The following is a 27,850-nucleotide window of genomic DNA, read 5'->3' as shown; positions in this document are numbered from 1 at the left end:
ACACAGTAGATGGATTTAAAGAAGAGAAAAAGTGAACCTATGCTGACAAGAATTACCAAGAAGAACGAAAAATGCTACTTAGTGCTTCTAAGGGAGATGCACTAAACTGTACACGTATGAAAGGCATTAGATTTATGTTTCTATAGAAATGTATAGTAACACTACTAATGCTCTTGAAGGCCCAAGACTGAAAATAGAACTGATAGCTTAAAAAAAATTAAAAAAAAACACAAAAAGATCAAAAGCAATTCTGGAAACTGAAAAGCAAGATGGTGTTCTAAAGCAGAGCCTGTTCCTTGGCTTGTAGCACTGAACACATTGTCAAGCTTCCCTACAAACCTGCGTAGTGTTTCATAAGCTGCCTAAAGGAGAATATTCAGAAAGACATTGGCAGCTCCAATTCACCTTTATCGTACTCAGCCAGGCTGACTCATGATTACCATCATCTTCTGGAGTATCTCAAGACTCACAGGAAGCCTGGGTACAGTCAAACGGGAATACTCAGAATGGACCACAGTCTAACCTTAAACTAGTCTCGTCATCAGAAGTTTCTCTTAGCAGCATCAGTTAATGAAGTTTCAATAGCACCTGCTGGTGCTTAAGCTGCCCTATCTAGTAGGATTCCCATAGTTCACTCCATCTCCTCCTGGGAATAGAGAGAACTATCCTGATAGATGGACAGACACACTCTGCAGCCTCAGTACCAACAAGCAGGAATCATATTTGCTGTCTTTCCACACTACCAATCTCCTTCAATTAACGTTTGGTTTTGTTTTTCATTGGCATATAAGTTCTCTGATGTAGGTAAACAAATCACTGTAGGATAGAGAATAATTCTAATTCTGATTTCCCAAGATGCACGTCTGTTTGCAGTGCGGTTTTGTTGTTTTTTCCTGTTGTTATTTTTAAAGCAGAAGTAAAAAAGTCTTTCCTTTTATTTTATGTTAATGTTGCTGTCTCTTTTATGGTGTAACTCTGATTTTATAGGACGTTACTGTCCTGTGCTTCAAAAATAGCATTCAGATTCTCCGCTAACCCTCTACAGTGCCTCACAAAGCTGCATATTTCATCTCATCTTACTCACCATTCATGTCCACCCACAGGAGTCACATCATTCAGATCCAAAGATTATAACATTACTATGCTGATGATGCCTAGATTTATTCTCCTGTTAAACATTAATGACACAGTATCCTGGCATAAGTTTATAGTGCATTTCTAGATGTACAAACCTGAAGATAGCCATGAAATAAATCTGCTTTTCTGCAAACAAGTTTTATACCATCAATATACGGTTAACCATTTCAATCTCGTCTCCTCCAAATAATCAACCACAAAAACATATTTCTATCTGTATTTTAAGCTAGTCTGGGTAACACTCCAAATCAGTGGAAGGAAGTAACCAAAAAAAAACTGTTTAAGAAAATAACACTTCTGTCAAAATGATATGGGAATGAGTTGCATACAGTTATTTTTGAAGACTGCACTCACGTTGGCATGTTAACTTTCGCATACCTTTTAATAACATAATCAGACTTTTGACAGACATTCACAAAAGATGGCAGTATTTTTTCCAAAACTTTCATTTTTTGCATAAAAGTCAAGATAACTTTAGCAATGAAAAATAAATTTGAGTTCATCAGATACCCAGAGGACTAACATTACTTATCAGGCTTCCGCTACTGAGCATCGCAGGAGAGATAGGATATGTAAAATAAGCCCAAACTGTTCTTCGATACTGCCATTTCTAACACTTTCAGTAGGGGACACCTAGTAAGATGATTCGTATTATCTATCACGGAGCACATCTCACAATTTAACAATCTGCTGCCTCAGCAAAATGGTTTGCTTGCAGCTTGAAGGCTCCGTTTTCAGTGTCGCTCATCTTCTCTCATCAGAATCACTTTTAAAAAGCAAAAGTAAACTTTTGGTTTTGCTGTTAAACTTTTAAAAAATAACAACACACGAGGAAGAACTAGGAAGAAAACTAGGAAGAAAAGGAAAGAAAAAGAAATAGGACGTCTCTACCTCCACAGTATTGCTTTTATTTTATGCCCAGGCAATGCTGTACCAGAGGTCAACTTTGGAGTCATCAATTCTCCCAATGAAAAAAAAGACACCTTATTTGGGTTAGTATTTCAAGCAGAAGGTAGACTTCTCATTATACTGGCTGTTACACTTACGACTCATATCCCTGCAAAATAACTTGGAAATACACATATGCAAATATTTGTTTCTTTCTAATAATGAACTATACTTTCCCTGGAAACAAATCCTCTACATATCTCTACACAATGCCTTCTTGAAACAAAGGCAGCACCAGACAGCGAGTAAGAGTACGTTTTGGGTTCGGCAGTGCTTGTTTTTTATTGGAGCGACAACTGCTTTTTTGGTTGCTTTGTTCCTATTCTTTTGTCTCGGCACTGGTTGCCACAGCAATAGATCTGAAACGCTTGAACACCACAAAGGCTAAGTAACAGCAGCAAGGACTAGTCAAGGATGCCGTGATCTAAGCTGGGCACGTTTAGAGACAACGAATCTTCGACAGAAGAGCTGCATGCTACAGTGCAATCCAACTGACCAATTCAGAACAAAAGAAAGTGGGACTCACTGGTTACAAGCAAGTCCTGGCTTTTAGAGTTAAATTTCACTTTTTCATTAAATTCGGTATTTTAGAAGCTCAACTTTGCTATGGAATAGTAGATTATGGCAGCCTACATGGAAAAAGTAGATACATTACATACAGAGAATGACGAATTTGAACTATAAGACGACTCATGAGGTAGGCTGTTGTCCAGATGGCCCATATTTTGCAATGCATTAATCAAAGTAGCAGTATCTACTACAGTAGAAGTTAATCCTATCACAATATGCTAATATAGAACAAGCTGTATAATGGTCCTAAGCCACACTCCATACATCTTCAGTAAAGTAGCAACACAAAGACCTCAACTCCTCTACATAACAGCATACAGTTCTCCATGCATGCTGGGAATTGTGGTTCATACTAAATCAAGGGATGGGTGTCACAAATGTCAATACATCTTATCAGGGAATAATACAAATTTACTTCTGCACATACACTACTCTTTCTGGAGACCAGCTAAGAAAGAAAGTGTGCTAAACTAACATTTAGTCTTGCTATGAAAAGGTTTATTCATTGAAAATGGAAAAAAAAAAAAAGGCACACCCACCAACCACACTCATTCAAAAAAAGTCACACACCCAAAACACCTAGGAGGAAAACTTAGTCTGAACCAGTTTCATTTATGGTCTCTTCCTTTTAGAAACCTATTCCGATTTTCCATAAGAATTCTATCTCATAGATGGGTATTAACTTGATCTAATTTCTCTATCAGAGAATGTGCTTTTGGATAAAAATTCTCCAGGTCTTAGGTAGAAATTTTGTTTCCTAACATGAGATAGAAAACACCCAAATACATTGTAGAATATTCAAACTATAGTGCTAGGAAATACAAAATTAAAAACTGCTTAAGCATAAAAACTGTTTAAGCATATGAACCTTTGATAATCCTTCCAGTTCAAACAGTAGGACCAAAAAATTATCTTGATTCTTCCATTTCTGGATTTTTAAAACTATTGTCTTTTTTTTCCAGAAAACTTTCAATCTGTTCAAATGCACTACCACAGAAGTAGCTATATTAATTTATTTGCATAACGCTACTTACAAGATTCAATATGCTGTTAATAGGCAGTGGTGTCAGACACAATCAAGTGCCATATACTAACAGCAGGCCAATTTCTAATACTGAACACACATGTCATTATTTAATAGTTGAAGCATATAAAACTAAGAGCTATAGCATTTACACTATGCCAATTTATAAACCACTAAGAATCTCACAGTATTACTTTTAAAGCTAGGTAAACACAGACATGGGTTTTGAATTTACCAATTTAAACTGTTAATAATAATCTGATTAGCTAATGGCTTCTGTATCATAAACTCATTTTTATTTTAAAACATTGACACAAAGCCATCACATTCGATACCTACACTAAACTTCTCTAAACCAGTAATGCAGTATCCCAAATTTAAATGTTCATGCAAACGTTAACAGAGATTTCCTATTCTGGCCCTTCAAAGAATTAAGAGCACTTCAATAAACAGCAAATGGGGAAAGTGAGATACAGAAAGGAAAAATGACACAGTAGATCATACAGAATATTAGCAGCAGCATGGGGTCAGAAAGCAGGTCTTCTAAAAATGAATTCAGAAGTTTCACCGCTAAACCATGCTGTAGGGGAAAAAAGGTGAGTGAAAAAAAGATAACAAAATGCCAGAACAATCCTCAGAACACTGAGTGACATTACAGCTACATATACAGAATAAGATGGCAGTGATGCTGAAAGAGCAAAAATACCAATATTAAGATATCATCAATTCACTGCTCCCTTCAAAATCATAAAATATATTAGAGCATTTTATCTCCAGCAGGTATCTAATTAAAATGTTGAACTACTTATGCATTTTTCTAAAACCTATCAATTCATCTGAGTGGTAATTTCGGCAAACTGTAAAAAAACAAATTTTCACATACATAATGCTCAGATAATAGCCCTTCCATCCCAGGCACAGAACTATTTCTGTTTGTATATGCTAATTTAGACTTCTATATCATCCGGAGATGAAGCGAAATGCTCTTGATAAGACTGCACTTCCTCTGCAGCCTCCCTATGAAAATTTCTCCTCCTTCTGATCATTTATCTTCTTTCTTTACTCTTTCCTACCATTAAAACTGCTGTGGACACTTTTTCCCCGCCCTGCTGCTATCTAATGACTGATTTTTAAGCATCATACTTTTCAGAGAGTAACTTTCAACATTCGTATTTCTCAGAAAGAAGCATGTCATCATCATCCCTTACCTTTAACAGCTACCCATAACAGAAGGGAAATCATTCTTAAGGTATTTACATCACTGATTACAACATCAGCAACTTACTTGCAGGCTGCCAACCACTAGTTCTTCTGTAGCTGTGTCCCTCGTTGGTACTCGGGATTTTCAGCACCGCTCCCTAGGAACAGGCACACAGCACTCCTGAGGAAGGTTTGTTGTAGCGCGAGATGAATTCTCCAAGCGCTCTGGACACAGTAGCACGTTTCTCCATGAGTTGCTACGCACCAGAGTCTCCTACTTATCACCAGCCACCAGAACAAGCTTCCCACTCCTGAGAAAAGCGTTTCCTGCAGTGCTATTCTACAACACCAGGTCTCGACCCTGCCCGTGTACCACCTGTGTGTTCAAACTGACAGACAAACTGTGCTGCGAAGCTGAGCACCAGCTTGCCTCAGTCCTTGCTTTCCTCTCACGACCTGAGGCAGTTTTCTGGCACAACAAACCTGCGGCAGTGACAAGCTGCAGCAAAAGAAAAGTCCATGAGTTCCTGTATCCCACCACCAGCTTTGGGCCAGATCTAGAGATCATGATGCTGCAGAATAAGATGGTTCAACTGAACACGCCTCTTCTCCATCCCCAACTATGCAAACTCACTCGTGCTGTGGCTCCACAATCCACAATTCAGTGTCATGTGGAAAGCAGACACCCCTTCAGTAGCATCTTGCTGTTGGAGCACCTTGAGTGTAGTGCAGAACTACATCATGCTTATTTACTTCTCTCTCTTTTTAATTCCCTACCCTAAAGAAAGAATTCATTCAACTAAATTCAATTAAAGTCTTACTGGTACTTTAAGGACATGTTTCAGGAAATGGCCAAACCTGACTATTGCCAAAAGAGGGACGTCCTGCCTCCTAGTTCCTGCAATGTGCTCCCACCTTATCCCAGAAGCACAGCGCTCATTTGAACTCAATCATGCTAGTTCAACTCACTAATTTGGCAGAAAGATAACCTAATAAAAAAGTTAATACCTTTTTTCTGGCCTAGTAAGTTGAAGACTTGTTACATCAGACAAGCCCTAGAGCCAGAGCTAAGATATAATCAAGTACGTACTTTAACAAACCTTTTGATACAAATAGCTAAACAGCATCAACAACAGCTATACTGCCATCAACAGCCCTTAACATGATCACAGCCTCTTTGGAGAAGAGGTAGGCGGGCACGCACAATACCCACTACTTTTAGATGTTGCAGCTTCATAGCACAGATTACTCAGCTAGCCAATGTCAACATTAGTTTCACTGGTTATTCAAAAATCTTATAACAGACTAGCCAGACTTAGTTGAGAAACCTGTGTCTCCTGTCTATTTCCACTGTCATCCTCCTTCAGTAACAGATATAAAAGATTCTTTGAAAATGTCTTATACCACAAAATTGGATGGTCTGAGTTAAACCCTTAACTAAAAGTTTCAGATTTATGGCTTGTGGTAAAATCTAGCCGGTAACCTATGGCTACTCACTAATTTCTCTCCAGGGCCTCACAGTCCTGCTGCTCATTGCACGATCAAAAGCGAGCTATCACACGTACAGGAACGAGTATAGCAAGCAGGGCACAGGGAAGAGGAGGTTTGCATATGGAAGACAATGCTTACTTTTTTAATGCTAAAACTCAACTCACATGGCAAGAAACAAAGTGGACAAATTTCATACGGCCATTGGGACATATCTCTATCTGAAAGCATATCACATATCCCTAGAAGTTGAGCATGAATGCCTCAATCCACATTTTCCTTTTTAGCACCTTTCCTTCATCTCTCTGATGTATTTCTGTGGTTTAGGAGGCTGCAGTCTAATTACCAAAAAACCCACCAAAACACCAAATACCAAAAATAAAATTTCACTGGAGACTGATATTAAATTTCTGTCGCTTCGGCCAACCAAGCGTGAAAATATCATGAAATTTCTGTTCTGAGAGACACAGTAGCAAGTGGAAGCAGAGGTATGTACGTTTTCCATTGAATCTTCTAAGGAGATCTTCCAATTTACAAAGACAGCACAGTAGAGCAAGGTACAGGTTGCTTGCCTTGAGCAGGCAGGACGCATCAGCTGATTCCAAGGGAAGAAAAAAGTGCATCTTCTCATTTACTGTTAGTTAACAAGAAGGTGAATTTGTATCATGGATTTTTTTTTCTACCTGCATTTTGCACACTAAAGGTTGAATAGACTCTCTTTCAATGGAAATGCTTAAGACACTTAATGCGTTCCCTTACAGAGATTCCACATCACCTGGACAAGTCACCTGTTAGCTGAAAGTGTAAAATCATCAGCTCTCAGAAACTATTACAAGCAATGAAAAAACCTTAGAAGAACGAGTTACATGTGTAACAAGGTGGTCTAAACTTTGAATCTGCTGTTACTATAATCTAACAGCTACAGAAGGTTTGCTAAAAAAAACAAAGAAAAAAAATCCAGATATTTTTAACCTTCCTCTTGTACCAAGGTAAGGATGTGGTGGTGCCTTTCATCCCGGCACAAAAAAGGGTAAGACGGAGATCACATCCTTAGATTTCAGATGCATTTAGACAATTCAATTCAGGATTTACCTTGATTTCTACAATACTGACACACAAAACAATTTGATTAAACAATTACCAATTCCAAATCAGCAATTACTATTTTCATTAGGCATAAAAATATTTTTGAGTAGTACCAATAAATTAAACCTGTTCTCCTGCACTTAGGAAACCATCACCGCATAAGATCTAACAACAGTTGACTGTAGAGTTGACAAGAAAAGAAAGAATTCAACATTTGGAGATAATACATCACACAAACAACTTCTTACCCCTACACTCGGGGTTTGCCGGATGCTAAATCACGAACGGAGCTGAAAGACACTTCAGCTGAGTTTAGGGAATACATTTAAGGATGGGTACTTCTGAAATAATTAAGATAAATTTGCCTAAATGAAATATTGATGAACAGAGATACACTTATCTCTTGTCAGATTTACATCAATAGCACAGAGTTTTCTTAGCAAACATTAAACTACATCTTTAAGGCTTCCCCTTTCAATAGCTTCAGGGTTTCTGTGCTATGGTGCATATGGTAACTGAAGTCTTTTTAACGATCCAGTTGAAAACACAGTTAAAATTACTTTCCTATTTATTTAAAAAGCAATTCTGTCCAACTATACTACGTGAAACTTTGATTATTCAAGGATTTAAAACATTAACTAGACAGGCAAGAACACATACCCACAGGTACATAAACCTGAGCATGCACATACCCTCTCCATGGCCTACACCCACACCATTTGCACTGCGTTTAAAATTTGAACCAGTTTTCATTTATTCTATTAAATTCACAAAACAAGGCCATGACTTCTGACCTGCATTTAAAAACATAATGGATCAACAAGAGCATCAAGTGAAGCTCGAGCTCAATTCTTTACAGAGGTGAGGAATTACTCCACACCACGTGGAGTCAAAGTCTGGACGCCACAACCTTGCTCTTACACCAGCAGTGACACTCTTGCAGGAGGTCACTGGCCAGCTGAGTTGCCTGGGACAACACACCACCTAGACTAGTGAAAAACACTGTCTGCTGTAGAGAGATGGCAAAGCCACACAGGGAGGATTATACCATTATACCATCCCTGAGCTTACTGCTTTGCTGGAGCCCTAACGGAATACAGTAGTGAGCTGCCTCCCCCTTCTATTTTTTTTTTTTTTTTTTTTTTTTTTTAAAAACACCAGCACATGTCTGACAGCCCAGGGAGCCACTTCAGGACTTCAGCCAGAGGGAACTCATCTGGCAGAAAAGTGAATATACCTTCCTGTCAACTTCACATCCTGAACCAGCTCACCAGGTGGTCTGGCAAAAGCTGATGCAAAGGCAAGGGCAGAAACAGAGAAGCAAAATGGGACCAGTCCCTTCCATGGCAGACTGCCACTAGACAGCTTTACCAGGAATTAATCACATCTCCAGGGAGGAGCTACGCCTCCCTGTAATCACACTCTGCTCCTGACAGCATGATATCGTCCTTCATTCTGTTGGCCCTACCATTCAACAGACCTTGAACTAAGACAGCAGAAAAGCATTCAGTTTTGGCTGATGACAATTTCGAGTTAGATGTAGGTTTGCAACGTGAGTTAACAGTTCACCACTGCTGAAAGAGGCAGCAGGAAGAGGAAGGTCTGTTCTGTCACGGAACTGAACCCTAAGGGTAGCCCCTTTCCAGGTAACTGCAACCCCAAAACATTAAAATCCACTTTTTGCTAATAAATCTTATTGCTTCTCTGCTTCCTATTAATAAAGAATTATAGCCATTTTTCTTCTTCCCACTTAGCTTCAATAAACTCCTGCCTCAATTCTACCACTGCTCATATGCAGCTCCCAAGTTGTGATATTACTGACACTCGAGCAATAAAATAGAGTTTTTGCAGAGATCCAAGTTAAGAGTTTCTAAGTTCAAAGGTTTAAAATAAGACTTATTTCCCTTAAACTAGCCATATTACAGCAACCTCTCTGCGCAGGTTATGGTTTCTAGACTTTTGATCACCCCCCTCTGCTTCTTTCGGAGTTCCTCAAACTGATTTCATCTCTGGTTTTGAAATGCAATCCCAAAAACGTGACAGTACTCTGAGGAGACCTTATCAATGATGAATGGACTGGAAGAATTACTTTGTATCTTGCTGACAAAATTCTTATTCCTATATGCCACTATAATGTTTCTCTTTCTCACAATATTTACTAATTCAAATTCAATTTGTGTTCCCTTACAAAATACTCAGCTCTACCTAGTCTTAAGAAAATAGAGTGCAAGTGTAAAATTAGATTCCTTTTCTCATAACTGTATGTACAGTTATGTACAGACATATTCATTGCCATAGAGATGGAACAAATGAAGGTGACTTCTTACTGACATTTTTCTAGTACACACAATGATATTGAAAGTTCACATAAATCAGTAAGAGTAGGGAATAATTGGGGTGGAAAATATAGAGCCATTCCAGGTTCTAGCTATAATTCACAATCCCTCCCTGCAGATAACTCATATTGCTACCACAACTATTCTGCTTTCTTAAGGCCCTGATAAAGATGAAACGTTTAAACGTCACGTTCAACTGACATGACAACTCAAGTGAATATCCCAGATGGGGACGTATATGGAGACTCAAACTTCAACAGTGATTGCTTCCAACTCTCTTAAATCCCTCACAAACATTACATAAATTACAGTTGGTTCATATCTTGTGGGCAATCTTTGAAAGTTTAATAGCTGCATCATTGTAAGAAGAACATGAACTACATAGTTTAAATTTAAAAAAAAAGAGATATAGTGACCTAATGAAGAACTGCAATTTATCTAAATTGAATCCCAGCAAAGGGAAGGTTGTTCAACATACTAAACAAAGCACTTTGAAGGTTTCTTCCCGAAAACCTTTACATGGATGAAATCATACAAATTTTGAAGCATTAATTTCTCAGTGCTTGGATTATATTTGCTGGTGCAAATTTGAGTTTCTCTCTTAGGCATCCAATTTTTAAGCCAGGACTCCAGGGAAATAACATGCATTATGTGAGCTGCACAGAAAACTGAAGAAATTTCAGCGGAGCAGCAGTATCACAACACACGAATATGGATTAACATGCCTTCAGTGGACCTGGATAATTAGCAGCAGGTTAAGCAGAGAAGGGCTTCATCTGAAAGAAGTTAACACAAAAGGAGACGAGGTCTGTGGAAGGTAAAAGGACACAACTGAAAATAAAAATTTGCAAGGAGAGGATTGACGTTTTCTGAAATAAATGCTACTTAAAATTCACAATTAATTTGTCAGGATAGCTGTAGCAATAGCTCTTGAGATAATTTGTTAAAACCAATTCAAAATAAAATTGCCCTAAATCAGCTTGTAAATCAGGTCTAAAATTTTTCTGGATGAACGAGAAGCTGAAGCTCACTGTTCTTACTTCTTGAAATGGATACTAGACAACAACTGACTTCTGTAGGTGTATTACCTATGCGTCACCTTTGTACAAAAATATATTCATTTAAATCTTGGGGGGGGGGTTGAGGAAATCAGATCCATTCTCAAATTCTATTGACCCAATAAAAAAAACACCCCACTTCTCTAGTAAAGTGTTTCCTTTAAATCATTTCAGAGAACATGCCCAAGCTGTTCAATTCCAATAATGCTCAACTGTTGCATATAAATTTAGTAATAATTAAAGGAGTCTCTTTTCCTGGCCCTGAAACTGTGTTAAAATACAGTTTTTTGTTGTTGGTTTAAAGAAATCAAAATAAAAATACACAAAAAGCTGAAAATGTCTCAATACTCATAGAAAGACCAACCACTTAAGAAATCAGATCTGGAAATATCAGATAAGCCTCAGGAAATAAAGGCTTTGAGTTTTTTGCTGTTCTCCATTGATTTTTTTTCCCTCCATACTAATTACTTTTTTTTTTTTAACCATCTGAAGATCTGCCCCCTAACAGAAGTATTTCAGTAGCTTTTTACCTATAGATTTGTTTAAAGCAAATAAGTCAAAAGCATATATACACACACACATATACATACATACATATATAAAGTTGCCCTATATATGAGAAACCTACAACAAAAGATGCCCATAAAAACTGATGCTGTTAATTTTTGATTCAGGGAAATGTGGAAAACATTATAAACTGGAAAAAAAATTCTTCTGAACAGAGAATTGGCAATTTTGAAAATGCTAGCAAGTAAAATTACAAATCCTTCAGCATCATTCCCAAAGTTGAACTTCACAAACCAAATGCCAGTCAAGGAGCGGTCCCCAGAAACGTAACAGTGGATCATCATTGCATCTCTTCTACTGAGGCTATCACTCTCTCACTGAGTCACCTCTAAATTGGATTAACCGAGCTACCTCAGCAAGCAGAATTACTCAAAACACATCAAACATGCAGATGTTTCATGAATTTATGAGCAGGCGCTCAATGTTTACAGGTGCTTTTACAGTATAAAGGAATAACAGATCTAAACCATATGCGTCAGTAAGTCATAGTAAAAATCCAGTTTTAGGTTCAAAAATCAAAATTCCTTCATTTACAAATCTGATTCTTCATCATTCTGTACTGTAGCTTTCCATATAGTCAATATAGACAATTTACCCATCACTGATTAACAGAATTATGTCACTGAAGAAAAAATGTGGCATCATTGCTTTGCATTGCTACGATGACGTCCCACTATGAAGCCTAATGTTAACGCTGTCAGCAATATCGAGATCGATCACCTTGTGAGCTTCAGGATTATCTACTTATTTTAAATAATAACTCTCACTAGTTCTGGCAAAAAAAAAAAAAAGCTTTAAAAACATTCAACATCTCAGACTGCCCAGATTTCAAATTCTACTTATCTATTAAAAAGGATAAAAAGTATGTTTACATTAAAAATCTTCATTGTAAAGTATTTATGATTACTGTTAGCATCAATTTCTTATATTGCGCCTTGAGCTATGTACTATTTGTACACTAAGTACAAGTTTATTACTATGAAACGAACCAGCAGCCTAAGAATAAAAAGGAGGTATTTAGGCAAAATGGTAGAAGGGGAAAAAAAACAACAACAACAACAGAAATTCTGAAGTGTCACTCCTTTTCATCTGAACATTGATTTATGATGTTTAAATAAAATGCTGCTGCTTAGTTTAAGTTATGAAAAAATGGGCCTAGATTCAAATCCAGCTTTAAGTCGCATGTTTTGGACCGGTGCCAAAAATAGTGCTACGTGAACAGAAGAAAATAGCATGCTAAGTTGAGCAATGAGAATACACCCTGCTTGCAAGTGTAAATACGGTGAAGCAGTCCTTAATTAGTATGTGCAAGTATAAGTTTTGAAAACTGCTCAAAACATTTTGTCTACAGTGTTCAAAATTGTAACTTCTATTTACACAAATTTAGAGATTATATTCTGTGTAATTAGGTGTAAATTTTAAGGAAATGCATTAATCATATTTTGTCTTTGCAAATAGGATTAATTGATGTTTGTAAAAGCATATGCAAGTGGAGATTAACTGTGAATCATACTCAAAGTAATAGACTGAATGAAGTCAGCATCACTTTTTTTGCTAAAAAAAGAAAAAAGAACAATATGTTTCAGTATCATTTCAGAATCTTTCATGTAAAAAAAAATATATATATATAAGCGAAGATAATGCCCATGCAGAAGACACTGTGATGCATATGGCTTACGATGAACTCGAACGTCCTGGTGGACTACTGTTGATCTGTTGTAGAACAAGCTCAGGATGCCAGAGTGCGGACTGCTAAAACGTGAGACAACTGAGAAAAGAGGACAGAATACTTATTTCTCTCTGCCTCAAAAGTGATAAACGTCTAAATACCCGCATCATGGCCTTCTGTGTAATGCATAACTTTGTTACAAACTCAGTGCGCTCAAAACCTAATTAATTACACTACAAAGGTCATGCAAAGCAAAACAGCCGGAGAAAGCTACTACTTTCTGATGAAAATGTTTTCTTCCATTGTAAGTGAGTCTAAAATTTTAACATTTTCATTAAACAATTTGCAGGCAGAAAAAAAAATCAGTTCTGTTTTACAAAGATAATAAGTCCTCTAAATTCTGAATGAGCAATCCCTGCTTTCTCAAGCACCACCACCTCCCATCTCATCCCAAGTTCTTTTGATGGAGGTTGAGAAAACAAGGCCCTTAAGTACTGTGGAAGGTGAGCAAAGCATACACATTAAGTAATATTTTAATCTGGATGGATAAACCAATGAAAAACGAAAGTGCTGAGCCCCTGCTCTCACAATTTGTAAAGAGCTTTTATTTCAGTCTTCATATATGTGTACACAGGAACTGTGCAAAAAAACCATCTCTATCTACTCTATTTATACCACATAAATAAATGAACAATGTATTCAGTTTCATATCCCATTATGAAAAAAATGAATTGGTCCCAACTCTGGCACCTTTCACAACAGCCTATTCGCACATTACAAAGGCAAAAACAGACTTCTATTCAAACAATGGTGAAAACCTCTTCCAAGCAAATACAGTGGAAAACACTTCTAGGACATAACTACTTCAGCAGTTCATACAAAATGAGAAAGCAATAAATACTCATTAATGCAGGATAAAGTTTTCAGCATATCTCATGTACAAAAGATTCACAAAGGAAAACTTCCATCATGCTAACTGAAAACAGAATGGTGGAAAAAAGGAGAAGTATTCATGAAGCACTCTTTCTCTCAAAACAAACAAACAAAAAAATCCCTCAAAACCCTGCCTGAAATAATTTCTAGTTCTTCCACAAAACTTTTTGTTCAAAACAAAAAAAAAGTTGTGCTCAGCACATTTACATTACAAAAGATATTTAAAATTCCAGCAGCTACCTTGACCCAAACCCACAAAACATACTTAGGTCCTTGCAGGATGTTGACTGCAGCCAGTACTTAAATGCTTCTCTGCATTTGGACTGGTATGCTATATATTTAGCATATTAGGTGTCTACTAATATCTTTCAATTTTCTACAAAATCTTCAATTAGAATAATTATACCTATGTACATATCGGACCCTATTCATCAACAATGTCAGTGCCATTCGGCTTTAGAAATCAGTTACATTATTTTTGAAGATGCTGTTCAAGATGTTTTTATATGCTTTGTTGAAATGAGGGCTTGGCTCTTACATAGACTTTCAGCACAATCTTTGATCCCATTGGTTGAAGTGTATTATGCTGCTCAGGAACTTGTTTTCCAAAAGTAAGAAAATTACAGTAAAATTGTAACCTACTGAAGTTAATGCTTGTTAAGGCAAGTAACTTAATCCTTTCAAAAAGGTAACATTATCGCAATGTTTGGAAGTTGGCAATCTGAAATCTTGATTTTATCAAGATTATTGATCCCGATTATTACAGTACCACTAGAGTACATACGCCACTCCGTGATTTGGATTCCATTTCCCTTTTCAGTCAGTGACAGTTATAATCCTCGACTAGACACTGTAAGTGAACACTATGTAATCACAGATTGCTTTACTAACTTTTCCTAACAATAACACAAATATTTATAATAAAATAACAATAAATAGTAACAATAAAATATCAATACATAATTCAGGCTACAAAGATAAAAATCTTCCAAGTGTGGCATCAGTCATCCTGCAAAAGCTGAAGTTGCTACTGCCTAATTCCTGCCTTGGCAAATACAGCTTCCTTTGAAATTCAAGGGGCATCAGCATATCTATCCAACAGCAGCGTATCTCTTGTCATTACATATACTTTGATCAATTATTTCAAAAAGGGTGCACTAAATTTGAAGCATTTATAGTAGACAAGTAGCTTTTGCATATTCATATATTTATGGCAGCTATATACTGTTTTTTTATCCAGGAAAATAGTTATCAACCAAATGGTGGCTAAATAGGATAAAACAGTTAAAAATCAATATAAGAAGACTCAACAACAGACTCTGGCTCCTTTGTACTTTTTTTCTTAAACCAATCCAGAAAATAGTTCTTATCTAAGACTGAGAATCTGAACTGCCCTGCGGATGAAATATTTTCTCTCCTAAAACTTGTCTCATCCCTACAGATCTCTATAGAGCAATTTTACAGGACCCTTTCAAAAGGAACTTGATGGAGGTGGTGAAGGAGAGTTGCTTGTTTGTTTTAATTGGGACTGCAGTGATTCAAAACCACTGAAATTAGTGTTAAGGAGGTAAAGAAATTATGCATAGGCAAAGAATTACTGCAATTCCTAGGATCACTCAAATACTGTGAAAGTTATACAGGCAACACTTTTTTCTTCAAAAGTGAGAAGCAAAGTGAAAACTGACTCTAAACATATCTTCCAGAAATCAATACAGCAGAAGTTATCCGTTAAGTCCAGAGCCTGTCACACAGATCCTATAGTCCCCAAATAAAGTCACGTGTGTTGCCACAGATGTTGACTGTGAAATTAGACGTTGGCTCCTAAAGACAAAGCAGGGGAAAACGCTAGCGAGTAGCAGGAGAAAGCGTCAAGATATTTCAATACCATCGTTATTATTTCCCAAGTGCCTATGCACCAGTCAAAGCTTACTTGTGTTAATGATACTAATGTACTAATTCAATATGAATTCAGGAAATCTGCAGCTGATGCAGTACCTCAACAATAACAAAACCCTAGAGAATACACTTTCAAAACAAAAAAGGAGCAGCAGTTAAGCATTATGTGACAACCCCTAATCTAGCTTACTTTTTCAATACAGGCATGTACGACCTGTTTTGCGGTAACTAATATATGAGTTCAGTATTATAAAAAATGCCAGTAGAAAATAAGCAATATTTTCTTCCAATTGGAAATTATTTTCTGCACCCAGAAGTTGTCCCTCTCGACTTCACTAGTACGTGCACATAAGACAGACGCACTGAGACTCCAGGTTACTGGTTCTGCACTTTCAGTCCTTGCCAAGAGAACTGGTAACTTCCTTGAGATACTGTCCACAGACCATCTTTTAAATCTATGCAACAAAGTGAACTGTGTTACTATGCCAGTGGTGGAATAATCTAGGAGAAAAAGACCAAAACTCCCAAAGGGGACATGTTTCAAGGAAAGATTTAAGGCAAAGATGGGAAACTGACAGAAGTTGCGAATGGAGAAACTCCGCACAGAAGAAGAGGTAAGTGGAAGCAAAAGTACAAAAGAAAAAGCTAGGAAGTAAAAATATATTTACTCATATTTTTATATATATTCATAAATATTTAGCAAGAAAGAGCAGAGACTAGGGAAGTACAGAATTGCAATAGGCCAGTAGGACAAGTCACAGATTCACAGAACGGTAGAGGTTGGTAGAGATCTTTGGTGATCATCTAGTCCAACTGCCCTGCTCAAGCAAGATCAGCTAGAACAGGCTGCCCAGAAGTCTGCAAGAATAGGTGAGGGAAGGCATTGAAAGATTTCAAAATGAATTTTAAGTAAAGATAAAGTAAGTATGGGAAAAACTAATATTTCACTGAAGATATTACAACAGATCTTTTTCACAAATAACCTACTTGTTAACCTGCAACAACTGAGCCGGACTTTAGTCTTGGAGGTATGCAGAAATGAATGATTTTCATGCCCTGTGGGAGGTTCACACACTAGTTACTTGAAAGATCATCTCTTAGACATGGGAATTGTGGAGTAAACCTATGCAAGTATTGGGTACAAAATAACATGCTGTTTTACTGCTGTGGTTGTTTTGCTGTTGTGGTTATATTTAGTAAGTTTAGTCAATGTTTTTTAGCCAAAAAACTTAATAATGAAATTGGTGAGAGCAAAGATACTCTTTGCTTCTCCTTAAAAAGATGATGTGCAGAAGAGGTTTTGTGTTTCAATGACTCCAATAATGCCTCAGGATCATTCAATACTACATAATGGAATCCCAAATTGAACACTGAAGTTGAATCAGTGTCTCCACGCTTCCTCGTGCTTCAGTCAAAACAGAGCTCCCTCTGGCTACAGATCCTGAGTTGTGCACTGTAAATACTATACAAGTCTTCTTTTAGTCCAGTGGCAAAAAACCAGAAACAAACAAACCCACACACAAACTGAATCTTCCCCCAGGCAAGAACCTCTAGGTAACAGAATATTTGGTGCTTGCTTTACCTTCAAATATTGGCCTTCAAAAAGCCTGTGTGAAAAGGGTTTTATTTTCTGCTGTGCAAAATCTTCAATGGGTGTGCTTTCCCAGGTTTATTGAATAATATTTTTATTTGGCCCCGCAATAATCTAGTCAAATTAATTCACAAATGCTGAGCATTTTACAAGCGCATGGCCTCAAGTCTCTGAATACGTTTTTATGCTCATGCAGAAATAATGGTATTAATCATAACTAAATTTATTAAGAGGAAAGCAGAGCATTACACTCATTACGTACAACTAAAGGGCTAGAGGAAGCAGTGGTAGGAATGATACAAGACAGAAACAAAGTGGAAACAAGCGGAGCAGAAAGAACAGTCCAATACTGTCTAAACATCAAAGCTTCCTATATTTACTATAATGGTACCTCACCTAGAGTTTTAAAACTAAATTTATTTAAGAATGCATTTGTAACTGTGAATAACAAGCCTTATGAGATCTGCATTAAAGCATACAGACTAGTGTTATGAAAGAGGAATATACCACGTCAATACTCTCCCTATACCCTTTGATTTACTGTCATGGGATATTCCACTAATGCATGCCATAACAAACACTCAAGTAGATTTTTGTCTGTTCAGTCAGAACAGCGGCAAGGCTTACTGAAATTTCATTGAAGTATGAAGTATAAAGTACTACAAAGCATTAATGCAAATTAAGCCTTCTGGTAGTCTAAAAACTAGATACTCGAGAAATTTTAATTTCTGGGTTTTTTTTGGTGAAGTTCTCTCATTTGCCTTTATAATCACATTGACAGAATGCAGTTGCTGAACTCAAACTTGCTACAAAACAGGCACAGGACGAATCCAGGTTAAATTCAAATTGGTCCACTGTGATCAGACAGCCCAGGACCAGGCTTCAGAGAGGAAAGACTTAGAACAAGCCATTAGACCTTGAGACAGGGTAAAAGATCTACCCGCTACTAGGCTGACTGCACTCTCACTTCAGACACATGCAAGACAGAGATGTTAATCTTTCACAGACGATAGACAAGTTCACTTTGTTTTGAAGTTTTTACCAGAAAATACCTGAAGTGTAATGCATGTTGAGATTAACTTTGTGACGGTTTCTGTTGTCTTTTTTATCATCTCCTTTTAAAATTTTTAAATCTGATTTTGAAAAGAAGGAACCAGAATCTGAGATTACGCATTCAAGAAAATCAAAGGGCGGGGAATCAAATTTTACAGGAATTTCTTACTTGACACAGGAGGGATGAAACCAATACAATTTTATAGACATCTAACAAGATGTTTAAAATTACCTTAATATCCACATAACTGAATATGGCTTTTTTTTTTTTTTTTCTAAAGCACATTTTGACCACAGCAGCTAGCATTCTTAAATACAGGAAAAATATCACTTCCTACTCCCCGGGAAGCATTCTGTATAGGTAATTTGCCTTAAATGCCTTCTACCTCATCATTTCCTTCTAAAAATAAGAAAAAAATTGAGAAAAAACAGAAGTTAAAAGAAGTGTGACTTTTGGTTTGTGTTATTGTCAAAGTTTAGGAGCATGTTTTATGGACGATAAAAATGATGTTTTATAGAAAAGAAAGAAAGGAGAGGATGAGCCAAATGGGACCATAATGTGGAGAGAGAATAAAAACAATACAGCTAGATAAAAGGAAACGAGCAAAGGAGCAACAGCAGGGGAAAATAATGAGCCAGAACAAAAGCCCCACCACTAACAGAATTTCAAAATATTCCCAACAGCAAGAGACATTTGCAGACATGGCAACAAGAGATTCAAGTCGGAAAGAAAGGCAGAAAAAAAAAATTCCTGTTTTTTAGTTAGCCAACTAATTTGTTCCTTTCCTGCTTAAGAGACTATAAAAAGCTCTTAGAGTCAAGCATTCAGCACCTTATTTTGGCAATATATGCCCCATATATGTAATACCTAATTAAACTGCTTCTAAGTCATAAAGACAATAGCTTTCCTCTTCAGAATTACAATGACACTGAACTACTAAAAATGATCTATTAAAAAGCTTGACAACTGGATATTAGTCATATCATCACTACAGATGATGGGAAGAAAGTTAATTTAGTGAATATTATAAAGATGAATAAAACTTAAAAAAAACAACAAAAAAAACTTAAGGGATAGTGTAGTGACCAAAATAAGATATAGGATCATAAGAGAATTAAAGAGACTAGGCCCATTAGCAGTTATCAAGCTTCTGGTGGCAAAAAACCCTTATGTCCTTTGGTGAAGTCGGTAGTCATACCACACAACATTTGCCCCCCCCTTTTTTTTTCCTACATGTCTATTACTCATCAACATCAGGGAAAGAGCATGGAGCTAGAAAGACCTTCAGAAGACAGATCCATTGCTCTCTCTGGAAATTGAATGCTTCTGTTGCAAAGGGAAATGTTAAAACAATTAAAGGAAATATTGAATGGATGTTGGCGGACTCAGAATTCATTGGGGGTTTTCTTTTCCTCCTTGTTCTCACTGTTTTTGTTCTTGTTTTGTATTTCACACTACTTGCCCGTGTTACTTTACCAGGCACATCATTTAAATCACGAGTGCCATTACCAGGCAATTTTTAGACTATTTCAGTTACTGTTGGGTTCATACCTGTAATTAGGAAATTATAGTTTTAAAAAAGAGACAGATACGAAAGTCGACAATATATTTCTCAGGCAAAACAAGAGCTAGCACAACCATTGTACATACACAATTTTTATTCTTTCATGTCTCTTATAGGCAGTTTTTTTTTTGGGGGGGGGGGGCCAAGTAATTTATTTTCACAGATTAAATTGCTAAGGTTTTATGGATGCTTGTGAAGCAGTTACCACAGAGTCTTGTGACCTACGTTTGGAAAGTAAAACGTAGCTGCTCTTCAACTATTTGACTGATGTCAAGCTTGTATACCTTGAGCGTTGTACAAATTTAACAGAACGCGATTAAGCAGAATCACCACATACATGGAACAGCTAAAAAAACAATATGGCACACTACTAGGTCAAAGATTTTCCATAATAGCAATATTCACTACCAAAATAAAGACAGCATCGCCTTCTTAAAGACAGGCAATCTTTAATCTTATTTGTGCAAAATTTGATTGCTAGATTGTTTTGAAGGAAAACATGGAAAGACTGTATCCCAGCAGAACATGGAGTAAATACTTGTTTCTGCATTTTTTAAATGAAGCCTGTCCACTGACATTTAAGATCATGTTCAGAGTCTATGGTTAAATGAGCATCAGCGGCAGTTTCTCCAAAATAAACTGAATACACTCCCACCTACACTCAAAGAACTGCTAATGCAAACACTCATTCTTAACTCCCTACTACTGAGAAAGAAGGCCAGTATTTATGGAATTTGATACAATACTCCTAACAATTTTTATCCTGTCAACTATCAAATAAAATTCCAATTCTTGTGTAGTTCAGAAAGGTTAATTGTTTTGAGGTTCATGAAGGTTAATGGTTCATCTGACACACCAGATACAACATCCAGCTATATCACTTGTAGTAACAAAACATCTCTTTACCTGAGGCAACACTGGAAGTTCTGCCAAAAGAGTCTGTCTCAATCCAAACTTAATCCACACCTGACAAGATTCCTGTAACAGATTTGTGCCTACATTGGTCTTTTCTCCTCTTTCATTTAAGAGGCTACAATATAGAACGTAGACAGCTAAATGAATATGTATGCACGTGTACACTTTTTAATGCCTATGTATTAGGAAGCTCAGGTCCCTAGTGCGTGCATTAAAAACATCATCTAGCTCATGCACCGTTTCAACTTTACATCATTTAATAAGCACGCATGCATATTATGCATTCCTACCGCTGTGGGGTTTTTTGTGATACATTTGCTAGTAAGCAAATCAAACTTTTTTCGTTTTAGTACTGGTATCCGTGTAGTTTCTCTTTTCAACTTATTGCTTTTTTGTGAACTACAAAAGAAACTTATTACTGTTCCTCAAATCTCATTTGTAATCCTTTCCCTCCATGCTGCTACTTACTGTTTTATCATTAACATCAATATTCTCTCGACTCTTAAGCAGCAGAAACTTCTATTACTAAAAATGAATCAATGAATACTAAAACAGCACTGTATTGAAATGAATGCAGGGTATACAGCCTAGATGCACATTTCTATTGAGAAAAGTACTAGTAACAGGCCAAGGATAGAAATGGCATTTTCCATTTCTATTATTGGTATAATATAGGTCATATACAGTAGGCTGACCTTATCCACCTATGCTCTTTCATTTTTAAGCTTTATGTAAAAGTCTAAAGCGTACTGAGAAGTTTAAACTACAGTCTTGAATTACCAAATCACATAAACATACCTAAAAAAATACTGGTTAACACTAGATAAACTCATCTCTAGTAGCTAAGCCACAGACCTCCCAACTAGTTAAGAAAAACAACAAAATTTCCATCCCTTTCACAGTGCACAAAGCTCCTATGCCCAAAAATAGCTGATTAAACACTGATTAAATTTCAAATTATTTTAGAGATCTGTTTTAAGCACTACAAGCTGTAAGAATCCTTTATTGGCCCAAACACATACTGAGGTACAGTGAAATAATTTAGAGACTAATTTCTATACTGTTCAGCATATTTCTCATATTGAAATTGTTTCAGAAGATTAAGGTCTTGATCAGTGTAGACTTTCTATCACAACCACCATCACTGCAATTCCCTGTTAGCCCTGCTAAACTATGCATGTGGCCAGAAACACTTCCACTGGTTCTGCAGTATCTTCCAAGAATATTCAATTTCAATATACAAGACTAGGGGCATTAACTAATTTAAATATAATCAATAATTATTATCCATATTATCCATAATCCAGCATCTTACATCTCCCAGCTTCTGCTCAACGTAGCAACCACCCATGTTACTCCCGCTGTTCTCAAGGGTCACAAACAATTCTTTAATTTACAGTTACATTTAAACATGTAACTGAACTCCATAAAATCTCTGACCAGTCTAGCGACTTCTATTAATGTTACATTGGCCATTTAAGATGCATGTTTTCATTTTTCTCCTTGTATTAGCTTAGTCAGAAGGTACTAAACTGCACCAATATAACTGGGTTCTGTCATTATCTACTGTAACTCTCTAAATGAAATATAGTCAATGAAAGCAGCATACTTCATTCACAGATAAACCTAGTTAAAATATGGTAAATTTACAAGAACTCATGGTGACAGAGCTCAGAAGGGAACAAGCAATAATGAGAAACTGAAACCCAGACACAAGCAGACTTCGTTAGACAGTTCCTGTACTGTAGACACAAGATCCTACTACGTTATTTATCGATTCTTTTGCTTACTTGCTTTTTTCTGGTGTTAGCTACTCAATGATAAAGTAGATGTTACAGATCACACTTACATGTTTGAAAGTTTCAAAGACAGAAGGAAGGAGAAGGAGAAAACTATGGGAAAATCTAAAAACAAAAAGTAATTTGGCTGGGAGAGTCAAGGTTCTAATCTACTGATGCTGATAGATTTTCCTAGCAGTTCCACACAGTGGTTTCAGTGCATACTGAAATTAAGGTCTCTTAAAAACTGTCTGATGCTGTACACATCGTATAATCCATGGACATTGATCCCAGAAGTCAAACCTCCACTTTACACTACCATTTTTAGCATGCCTCATCATTGCTGGGGGGAGGGGGGTTGTTAAAATAGCACTGTAAGCTGTGGAAATTTTGGATACAGATGAACTTGAACTGAATTAAAGATTCAAAGTAATTTGCAAAGTCTAGCTGCAAATAAATACTCTGTGTCTCTCTCCAGTACTGTGAGAATTGAATTCATAGAATATTTCTAAACTTATATCAAAGTTCTCCAATTTATTTTAAAAACTGACATGAAAAAATCCCAGCTCTCTTCAAGCACGATGCAACCTTTCTACTTCCGTATTCTACCCAGGTTTTTGAGACCTCTCCAAAAGCTTATGATTCTTAAAATTACTCTTCTTCCTTCTCAATATCTTCCATAGAATATTGTTCTAACTGTACCATTTTTGCACCTGTATTAGTTTAAACCCAGTAACTCAATTTCCACTTGTTCCTTCTTGTGCTATATTAAACAGCAGAACACTCGCACATTTGGAAAAACCTTGTTCATCTACTTAAATCCCCGGAGAAAAGTGCAGAAAGCAAATTTCAGTTATTTGGTTTCTCTTGCAAAGAATCAAGTGGAAAAAGAACAGCTTGTCTTAGTTAAAATAACAAACATGAAATTGCCATTCAAAAGACAAAAAGCAGCTCCTGAATCCCCCAAACTTGTTCCATGTCAGTGTTCAGTATGAAAACAACATATTTTGGCACTAACATTTTACCATCGTATCCCAGTAAACACAGCGGTGACGTTGCTCGTAACAGGCCACAGGCTTGGGGTTAAGCTAACAAGACGGGCCTCAGATCTGTTTTCACCTAGACTTGTTTCGTTCTGCCTGGAGATTTGATGTAGCTTGCAACAGCAACTATCTCATGACCAGGTGACTATTACCTGCTTCACATAGCCATTCAGTCTGTACAAGTGCGAGGTTTAACACCTATCTTTCACTATGTGCTTGTAGATACCGTTAACAAGCACTCAGTCTGCAAAGACTGAACTGACCTTCAAACAACATGCTGCACAAAGGAGCAAAGGCATAGGACAGGAGCAAGGGCCTTGTAAGCAGAGGCACTGGAAGACATCAGAGACCCCGAGGCTATAAACAACTCAGCAATGGTCAATTACTGTCTTCCTTTACCCCCTGGGAGCTGGGGTAAAACCTGTTGTAAGGATAACAGAAAACAAAAATGTCATATAGGCTTACAGGCTCATGAAGAAAGAGCAAGGCAAACACATAAATTAAATCCGAGGTGGATCTCAGAACAAGGCAAAAGAAATCATCACGAGAATCCGACTCCTGCCAGGGGGAATTTGGGATGCTGGACTTGCCATAGCCTCCACCTCCCTCCCACCTGGATCTAAAGCCACTGACCTTCAGACCCACAGAAGCTGTTCAAGAGTAAGTATATCTCCAAAGAAAGGATTAGGTATTGGAATGCTTGAGCACATTGCATTTCGAGTGTTGTAAGCGTTAGCATCACCGCAAACCCTAAAAATAATAATTCTTTCATTAGATTGCCAAGACTTTAATTAGACTAACAGTAAATTCTTGGCTTTGCTTATGAAGTGTGTTCCTTTTGCACATGAAAAGATTTTGACTGTAACAAGCTGGTGGTAATTCAACGAACCTATTCTATAACTTGGATGCAACAAATTGACAGTAATCATCAATGGATAAACAGCAGCCATAATTCTTCTCATATGCAACTTAATGTTGTTATACCTCTTTTTAAAAATAGTTCTTTTCCTCACTACTCCTTTATATTCAAAAGAACTAATTTTTTACAGCAATTAAGAACTTTTATATTGCCTCACGTTCTCATTTTAGAATATTGTCCAGTCAACTATTTTTAGTCACTTCCTCACGAAAAGCATAAGAAAACGAATTTTGGAAAAATCTGACTACCACTTCTGCATTGACAGTTACTGCAAAGGCAGCATAAAGAGAAAATCTGCTCTATACCAAATGAAGAGAGATTCTGAAGAAGAGTTTGCCATTTAAAACAGTCTTACAGATCAAGTGACTTTCATGTGTTCTAAGCTTCAGTTGATATTCTGAAAAAATAGATCAGTACATTTTTCATTGATCTGCCTTAGATGAAGGGGTCTGACTGTGTCTCCTTGAAGTCCGAATGTGATTTTCTTCCAGCCTACAGGGATGCTATACAAGTAAAAACTGAAACTTGAATAATTTCTTATTGGCTGATACTGTTCCATTAAATTAGAGAAAACTAGAAGTAAATTAAAAAAAAAGGCACAAAAACAGAAATGCTAGGTAATTTCCTGGGAAAGTTAGAATCCCATCTTTAATGCTCATCACCTCCAAAGTCAAAAAGGCTGTGTTCATTTTTTCGCCGAAATGACTGCTGCACATAAGCTGCCACCTAGTAGAGATGTTAAGAAATACGCTGGTATTTACACAGACTAGCTGCTTGAGTATTTAAAGTACTCTTTCACAAAGACTTAGGAAGAACAGATAAGAAGTTTGTTCATTTGGGAAAAAAGAAAGTAATTTATCTCTTCATTTGAAACCTGAAAAGATTGTTTTTTCGTCCACTTTTCTCCTTTTACTGGCTTACATTATGGTTGTTTCACAACTCCCTCTATTCCCAAGATCTACCGCTTCAAGCGGAATAAAAGATCTCTGCCAAAGCACCACAATGAAAAATGCTTTTCCTCTTCCAGATAACATGACCCTACACAGACTGAAAATATTAGAATAAAGAGGGTGATGAAAAAAGAAAGCATGGCAGACAGCAAGAGGCTGGCATTTCTGTGCTCGCCAGTGATTACCAAAAGAAATCTCAAGTACCAAGAAAGAGGAGGAAGAACAGCAACAGATGAAGTTCAAAAAGGAAGGTAACGTTCAGAAGGGATAATACACACACGCTCATTTCAGTTATTTCTGTGCGTTATGCATTTGTTACTTAGTTGTTTTTTCAAAATGCTTCAAATAAATATGAGAGCTTTGTAACTATACACGCAAAGAAGATCCAGCAAGCCTGACTGAAAGGACCATACAGAATGCTGAAGATGGCTACGACAAACAAAAGACGACAAAGCAAGCATACTGGTACACAGTAGAGCCAGTCAGTGATACAGAAATCAGCCAACATCATACGACAGTATTTGTGAAGAAAGTTCATTCACTTCAAAGAGCTGCAAATATTTAGTTGGTTGACTTTATTATTCTTATGCGGATCTGAACTGAGAACAGGTAATACTTTATTTTTAAATGGGAAAGTATTGGGTCCTCTGTTTGAAACTTAAGCAAATGCTAAACAGTTGCTCAACTTGAACAAATATTCTTATTATATACAATGTGGCCCGAACAAAACAGCACAATAACGAGATTCAAGTATCACCTCCTGTTCAAAGAGGCACATTAAGAGGAAACGTTTAAGCTTACTATTGGTACAAGTGCTTTCTTATCTTACCTGGCACAGGTGGGTGTAGAACATTTTCCCAGGTGGATCAAAACAATCCATGGTTAGGGAACATTGAAGCAACTAACAGTGGTGATAGGTTTGTGCTGAACCCTTCATTTTATTTATGACTTCTGGTTTAATAAAGCTATAGTCTAGGAAAGACTTTCTTTTTTCACAAAGGCTGCTATCTACTCAAGTAGCAGAGTAACATCCAGCACGTGCAGCCTTTAGTTTGCTCACACGTATTAGTGGTATCTTGGCAAAGCCCCTTAAGAAAATGAAGTATTCATGGAAAAAATAACAAAAATACAATAACGCTATGATTCCAAGGCATTCGGAAATCAATGCATGTTGCAGGATCACATCTTCCATTTCCTCAGATGAAGCTGGGTAAACTCTGACCTTGTTAACATTTATTAAACTCCCCTGTAGAAAATGAATGTGCCTCAAATCTGGCATAAAAACGAAAGATCTTTACAAACATAACAAATATGAACATTCTTCTAATATAGCATGGTATTAAAAGGAGTTGACCCTGTATTCACAAATGGTTCAGAGCTATTACCACAGGAAAACAGAAATTAAAGGTTCCTAAAACTATTTCCTTCAATTTAGAAGCCTTGAAGATACATTCTTCCAATCTAAGAGGGACAACAATCACTGCACTATGATCTTATTTGTTGTGAATCGGCAAAGGATGATTTCAGTGGACGCAGTGACAAGAATAATTGAATTTTATTTCAGATAACTTCATGATAGCTTACTAATAATTTACTAATAGATGTATTTAACAATGAAGATACTACTGCAAAAAATTGATGTTTCACTTTTGGTAATACAAAGCCTATGAAGTAGCAGAATTTCGCCAGCAATGGTAACTTGTGACTCATTTCATATACAGCAGTATTTAATTACATCCGTAAGTGCAGAATATCCAGATGCTGCTTTTTAATTTAACAGTGATGGAACCAATGAGATGCTGATAGGTTTGTAAACTAAGCCTTCAGAACATGGTGAATTCCACAGGGCCTTAAAAAAAAAAGAAAAGAAAAGAAAAGAAAAAAAGAAATGAAATGAATTCTTAAAAATGCATGCTTTGATGGTAACACAAAATAAGTTAAATGAAAAGATTTCATTACTGCTATAAGCAGTCCATGCAGGCGGCATGTAAAAATAAAGCTGCTTTCAAAGCTGCTAACAAGGAATTAAGTGACAATACATATAAACAGAAATACGAGTCTTCAGAAGCTTGTGCATTACACATTTCTAGTTAGAAAACAGATATGTACAACAAGATGCCATAT

General features: G+C 36.8%; 1 protein-coding gene across 7 annotated transcripts in view; it reads right to left on the bottom strand.

Moving 5' to 3' along the window:
• The window catches only part of CCSER1 (coiled-coil serine rich protein 1), a 705,894-nt gene that overhangs the window by 231,777 nt on the left and 446,267 nt on the right, over positions 1 to 27,850 (bottom strand). For 2 of the 7 annotated variants that reach the window (XM_068941559.1, XM_068941560.1), the window contains one exon: positions 26,315 to 27,575. The exons of 4 other annotated variants lie outside the window; for them this stretch is intronic. In XM_068941559.1, coding sequence (XP_068797660.1) covers positions 27,495 to 27,575 — 81 coding nt within the window. In that variant the 3' untranslated portion in view covers positions 26,315 to 27,494. Of the gene's footprint in view, positions 1 to 26,314; positions 27,576 to 27,850 lie in introns of those variants that run through there. One more of the 7 variants, XM_068941558.1, reaches the window with a different exon arrangement.

This window comes from Struthio camelus, chromosome 4 (genome assembly GCF_040807025.1).
Source record: "Struthio camelus isolate bStrCam1 chromosome 4, bStrCam1.hap1, whole genome shotgun sequence".
NCBI classification, from domain to species: domain Eukaryota; kingdom Metazoa; phylum Chordata; class Aves; order Struthioniformes; family Struthionidae; genus Struthio; species Struthio camelus.
Note: the sequence above shows the minus strand (reverse complement) of the source record. Positions and strands in the feature narration are given on the sequence as shown.